Here is a 6,732-nt window from a genome sequence, read left to right as displayed (position 1 = left end):
TGGGTGGCTCAGCTCGTTAAGTGGCTGCCTTCAGCTCAGGTCATGATCCCAGGGTCCTGGGATGGAGTCCAGCGTCTTTGGGCTCCCGGCTCAGCGGGGGTCTACTCCTCCCTCTCCCTCTGCCCCTCCCCCAGCTTATGCTCTCTCTCGCTCACTCTTGCTCTCAAATGAATAAATAAATTCTTTTTAAAAAATGAGGAATGTTGCAACCAAGAGAACTCAAGTAGCCATGGTGACGAAATGTAATATGGTATCATCTATGGGATCCTGGAACAGTAGAAAGGACACTAGGTAAAAACGAAGGAAATCCCAATAAAGTATAGATGTTAGTTAATAATAACATATCAATATTCATTATTTGTAACAAATATACTATTTGGAAGATGTTAATAATGGAGAAATTGGGTCAGAAGTAATGGGGAACTCTTTGTACTATCTGCAACTTTCCCGTAAATCGAAATCTATTGCAAAATAGAAATGCTATTTATTTATAGAATCAATGTATCGTATCAGGCAAGCGTCGCAGGCTGGTGGGAGGGAGCTTGCTGGGAACTTCCCACACGACTGGAATTTAAGCCCGACTGCCTCCAAAGCACTGCCTGGAAAAGCCCGCTGGGCTTCTCCCTCTGGGCCCCATCCATCCTGAGCTCTTGACTCTGGCGGGTACCAATGGATTCCACCCAGACGGTTTGCCAAGTAGGTGCCCATTGCTTTCATTCCCACAAGTGCTTCTCCCTGGGGGAGCAGGACAACAAGGGCAACCTGATGGACCCCGGGACCCCAGAGACCACCAGGCCAGGTATGAATCCTGGTGCTGTTGCCTCTTCTCTGTGTGTTGCTGGGGGAGAGCCCGTCTTCCTGGACTCAGGGTACGCGGAGCCAAGGGCAGCAGCACCCAGGGTCATGGCCGGGCCGCTGGCTGTAGTTGCATCTGTATTTGTCTCTGCCAGCTTGTGTGGTCTTTGGACTCAGCCTGGCGTCTGCCCGGATTTGCCGTGGCCTCCTGACATTGCCCTGACCGGGGGCTGCTGTCTGCTCCCGCTCAGCAGCTCTGACCTCATGCTGGTCCCCTTGCGGAGCTGCTGAGAGCTGCCAGAACCTTCCGCCGAGAGCTGCCAGAACCTTCCTGGAGCCCTCGCACCTCTTCCTCCACTGGACAGCTCCCCCTTGAGCTGTCAGCTCAGCTTCCAGAAAGAGCATGTGTAATCCTTTGCCTCCCCAGCCCTGCTTTTGGAGGTCCTGAGAGTTCTCTGAGCAGGAGACAATTCTCTCTTGAAATCCGAGCGCATGCTTTATGTGTCCACTCAGCCACCTCTTTCAGATCCTCTCTCCACCAATGCTCCCTTGCACATCCTGGTCCGAGCACTCCCACCAAGGCAGACGAAAGTCAGGGCAAGCCCCGCTCTTATTGGCTTCTCCTTTCCTCAAGAAGCCGCCCCCAGCTTTGGGGGCTCCAGAGAGGCCTGACCCACAGTGAACTCTGGGGGCTGTCTGTGGGCATTCACCATGTGCCAACAACGGACTGGGCATTTCTCATGCCTTGTCTCATTTAACTATCGCAATACCTCTCTTGGGTAGTAATAATTTTCTCCTCATCTGCCATTTTGTGAACATTGTGTTTGGAAAGGTCTAGTAACCTTCCTAAAAACACACAGCCAGGAAGGGGCAGGTCTGGGATTCAAACTCAAGCAGGTCTTAACCCGGAGTCTCTGCTCTTCACTGCCACGTCACACGGTTTCCCTACCGCTGTTTTATGAAACCAAAAGAGCCCTCCCCTGATAGAAGAATGCTGGGAAGTATGGCTGCTTCCATTCTCCTCGTGGAGATTCACAATGGGCCTTAGTGTGTTTGAACTCCTGAAATGTCCTGCAGGGAACAGACCTGTTTAATTTGGTTTAAACCAGAATTTTCCAAATTCAGGGACGCTTGGGTGGCTCAGCCAGGTAAGCATCTGCCTTCGGCTCAGGTCATGATCCCGGGGTCCTGGGATCGAGTCCTGCATCGGGCTCCCTGCTCAGTGGGGAGCCTGCTTCTCCCTCTCCCTCTGCCCCTCCCCCTGCTTGTGCTCTCTCTCTCTCTCTCTGTGTCAAATAAATAAATAAAATCTTTAAAAAAAAAGAATTTTCCAAATTCATTTTTTGTAAAGGAACGTGTATTCATTTTGTTTCTTTTGTAGATGGACCACCCCCTCATTGTCTTGTGGAACTAATGTTCTCCGGAAGAAGCTCTGGGACACTGCAGTGGACAAGTCACTTCTTTCCGAGCCTCCGTGGAGCTTCTGGTCACAATGGGCTAACAGGTGGCTTCCTTCCTTCCACTGTAAGCAACTAAAAATATAGCACAATACAGCACAAAATATATGAAAAACTGTTTTCAGGTCTGGGACAACAGGCAGCTCAGGACTGTGATTTCTGAGAAGAAAAACAACATGAATTGAGTCCTGTGGTTGCATGAGCGAGTGTCCAGAGGCAGGTGTGACTGAGTGGGGCACTTTGCTCCGTCCCAGGGCCCGATCTGGGTGACCAGGGTGGGATGTCCTTGGGGATGCTGACCAGAAGAGTGGGGAGCAGGGAGCAGGCGCGCCTGGAGGGAGGGGCTAGTTTTCAGTGTGTGTGTGTGTGTGTGTGTGTGTGTGTGTGTGTGTGTCACTGTGAACCTCTCGACCTGCTCCCCTATTGGCTGAGGCGGCCGCACAGGCTGACAATGGAAATGCTTGCGCAGGAGAAACGCTGCTATTCAGGTGCCTCCCGTTAATCTGTGGAGGGGGTGGTGGCAGCAGCTAATTTCGGGATTTGCTTGTCTTTGAATGGAGGTAATTACTGGGAGTTGCCAATTGTTCCAGATTGTTCTCTGGAAGAGGGGGAGAAAGGGGGACTGGCTCTCATGGGTTCTGCTGAGTGCTGCCCCCTGCAGGCAGTGTGGCGAAGTCACAGAGGGATGGTCCAGGCTGGGGAGCAACAGGATGGAGTCAGGGGACCCCAGGATCACAGCAGGGCCAGAAGGGCTGGCCCGGAAGGGCCCTCAGGGACCATGTGACCCAACTCGCTCCTGTTACAGATGGAAAAACGGATGCAGAAGGGAAGGGACTTGCCCAGGGGCGCACCGGGTGGGCCCAGCCAGGCTGCTTGGGTCCAGGGAACAACCCCCCTGTTGGCCGTGCACCCCTCTCCCCCCAGTCCGTCTGGGACGCCCCAGGCTGGGGGGCGGTGTGCATCAGGAACCCCCTTCCTCTCTCTGACTGCAGGAGACCAGCGCAGTGGTGGGGTCACTGAGGCCAGCAGCCTGCTGGGGGGCTCACCGCGGCCGTCCCTGCGGCCGGAAGGGCTCCCCGTATCACACGGGGCAGCTGCATCCCGCGGTGCGCGTGGCCGACCTCCTGCAGCACATCAACCAGATGAAGACGGCCGAGGGCTATGGCTTCAAGCAGGAGTACGAGGTGCGGGGCCCCAGTCCAGCCAGGACCCCTCGCCAGCGCCTCACCTGGCTCCTGCTTGCTGTGGCCCCTGACCCTGGTCTGACCTCACCCCCTACTCTGATCACCTCATTCCTTTTGGCCTTCACCCTGAACCCTCAGCCCCATCCCAAACTGACCTGAACTCTGACTCTGATGCTCAGGCCGTTTTGAACTCTGACCTTGGATCTCAATCCAGTCTCCACGAGAATGTCAACCGTGACCCCTAGTTATACTAACCCTAATGCGACCCTGACTGTACCTTGTGGATTTTAACCTGAAACCTCATTCTAATACTCACCTGATTTTGACTCTAATCCTAAACCTGACCCTTAGCTAATAATTTCTCTGAACTTGACCTTCCTCCCAACCCCATCACTTCCCTCTCTGACTCTCTACCTTGGTTTTGAACCCCACTTTCTTGCTGGTTAAAGGTAAATGCAGTCATTTGCCTCAAGCCCCAGTGTGGGCCCTGACCCAGCCTTCACCATGACTCAACCCTCCAGCCTACCCACTTGATCCCAGAGGAGGGGTTGACCACAGCTTTTCTTCTGTGCAGGACTTCTGTCAAGGCTGGGATGCCATGAGGAAGATGCCAGCTCGGAGGCCCATGGCTGACAATCCTGACAGAGGGCCTAGAACCTGGGGGAGCCAACTGGAGGCAGTCAGCAGGGGGCTTGGCAGGGAAACCCAGGGTTCAAGCTCCACCCAGCCATGAAGAGCCATCCAACCAGTTGGTCTCTAGGGTCCCAGAGAAACTGTGATTCTGGAAGGGAGGCCAGCAGGCTCTGGAAGCCAGGAGCTGGGCAGCCTGGGTTCCTGCAGTCACTCTCACACTGTGAGCTTGCCCAAGCCCTCTCTTTCTGGACCTTGATTTCTCCATCCATAAGACAAAGCTAATAGCTCCAGTGGGGCGTCCCTCATGAGGCTGCTAAGAGACCTATAAGTTTCATTCCTCCCCCAAGTCCTGGGAGACACTTGGTCATGCCAACGCTGGATGGGGAAGGGTGGCATGGCCCCCTTCCCCAGAACCTCAACAAGGACACTGCATCGATGTCCTGCCACCTGAACACTGCCAGCCCTTCCTTAGCTCCACCAGTGAGGACCCCAACATCTATATCAACATGGCCCTGGCATATGGGAGGGCTGCAGGCAAACCACACTGTCCAGGAAAATCCCCAGGCACTGAGGGTGGAGGGCTGAAGACTCTGGGAGGGTCCCTTCTGTGCCCCTGCCCATTTTCCTTGGAACCAGGCCTATGGGATGATCCCCTCCCCTCCAGGGCTCCTCTATTCAGGGCATCAAGGCCAGTGCTCCTCCTCTGTGTGCCCATGTGCACACTTGGGGGGCCTGGAGAGGAGGCTGTCTGGGGGTCCTTCCAGCCCTGCGAGTCTCTGAGCTGGGAAGGGTCATGTTGGGGCTCCCTGGTGCTGGGTAGAGAAGCTGCTGGGGCAGCCCCACCCCCTCCTGGGATCCTTGACACCTGATCCTAGCCACTTGGGATCAGCCCAGGAACCGGAAGGCCCTGAGTCTCAGACCATGCTGAACTTACCAGGGGCTAAAGGGGTCTGTTTGGAGTTTGAATCTGCAGAGAACCCCATCAGGTACCCGGGCCTGAGTTCTAGAGTCTGGCTGGGACTGGCCTCGAGGAGCTGCTTCTCAGGCCCCATCTGAGCCTTCAGGAAGTCCCAGGGAGAGGAGCTGGTGAACTGGGAAGGGACCCCTCCCTTTCTCTGGCCTTTCCCTTGCAGGATGACAAAGGGCAAGTTCAGGTTTGGTCAGGGTATAAATCAGGGTCAAGGCCAAAAGAAGCAAGACACGTGCCAAGGTTCAAGAGCCTCTGCCAGCCGCTGGGGTCAGGTCAGGGAACTGGGTTTTAGGAGAAGAGCATCAGGAGAGGGAGACAGGGCACAGGTGGAACAAGGCAGGACACCGGGAGGAGGCTTGAGGCTGGAGCACAGATGGGGAGAAGGCCAGGTGCCAGCCCACCTGGCAGGTCAAGGTCAGGAGCAGGGAGCACAGTCAGTGCCCATCACTGTACGGGAAGCCGGGGTTGGGGCCCCTGATTCTCTTGTTCACGGAATTGAAAGGAATTCAAAAGATTCATTCATTCATTTAAATATATTATTGAGACCCTGCTATACACTGGGCACTGGGGATACTGGAGTGGACAACACAGGCGGAGCGCCCTGCGTTCCTAGACCTCACATCAGGTGTGGGCATTAATCCGGCAAGCGTGCGGGGGGATGTCAGCAGCTGGCCAGCGCTATGAAAAGCCATCAGGCAGGAGAAGTGGGTAAGGGGACTCTCACTCCCCCGCTGCGGGACTCTGGGCAAGTCAGCTCCCTCTCTGGGCTTCGGTTCCCGTCTATAAAATGGGGATGACCCTGGTAGGATCAGATGAGATCGTGGTGAAGTGACTTGCGTGGCGCCAGGCGTGCCGAAGGGGCTCCGTTTACAAACACCAGCAGAGAAGCACATACCCCGGCTGGGATGACCCGGAGGCCCCAGCCCAGCCCGTTCCCCGCCTCAGGCTTCCACAAGCGAAGAAGTGGGAGGAGGAGTGGGCTGGCTAGTAGGGATCCCAGCCATTCCTGGCTCTCTCACAAACTTGCTGTGTCCCTGGGTAAGACAGTTCCTGCTTCTGGGCCTCAGTTTCTCCACATGAAAACTGACTGTGATTTGTACTGACTCTGATCGCACCCTCACTGACTCTCCGTGCCTCAGTCTCTCCATTGGCCAGAGGATACAACCTATTCCAGTGACTTCCCAGCCCAACATCCTTTAATCTGAATGACGGAGTCAGGGGACATTACTACCCCCAGCTCATGCTGTTGACACATCACTTCTATCGGGGCGTGCCCCTCGGGGCCGGGCCTAGGGCTTCCTACGGGAGCATCTACTGAAGTGGCAGCTAAAGTCCCTGCCTGCCAGGAGCCTTCAGTCCACCAGGGAGCAAGAGACCCACAGCATCATTCGCAGTCTCTCCCCTGGGGAGGGGGCGGGCTCTTAGGTTTGCAGATGACAGGCGCTTGGAAGGAAAGCAAGCGTGTTGGACCAAGGTGGGAAAGAACATCCCTACGGGCCAGAGCTGAGGATTGAGACTCACGTGATGGGATTTAACATGCACTAGTGAATTACACATGCAAAATAAATCAGCAGCTTGGGGACAGGTGAGGGAGACAGGCCCCGCGATGAGACCAACAAAGAAGGGCTCAGTATGAGCCCATGAAATGACACATCTCTTGTGTCACCTGCCCCTTCACTGCTCTCCCCATACA

At 55.2% G+C, this 6,732-nt stretch overlaps 1 protein-coding gene across 1 annotated transcript; it reads left to right on the top strand.

The window, feature by feature from the left end:
- Positions 1-582: 582 nt before the first annotated feature.
- Positions 583-4,169, top strand: LOC109491308. The gene is made up of 4 exons (XM_034645122.1): positions 583-696; positions 2,177-2,319; positions 3,245-3,436; positions 4,011-4,169. The coding sequence occupies exons 2-4, from the start codon at positions 2,209-2,211 to the stop codon at positions 4,167-4,169; spliced, it is 462 nt and encodes a 153-aa protein (XP_034501013.1). The 5' UTR covers positions 583-696; positions 2,177-2,208.
- Positions 4,170-6,732: the final 2,563 nt, after the last annotated feature.

This window comes from Ailuropoda melanoleuca, chromosome 2 (assembly GCF_002007445.2).
Source record: "Ailuropoda melanoleuca isolate Jingjing chromosome 2, ASM200744v2, whole genome shotgun sequence".
Taxonomy (NCBI): Eukaryota; Metazoa; Chordata; class Mammalia; order Carnivora; family Ursidae; genus Ailuropoda; species Ailuropoda melanoleuca.
Note: the sequence above shows the minus strand (reverse complement) of the source record. Positions and strands in the feature narration are given on the sequence as shown.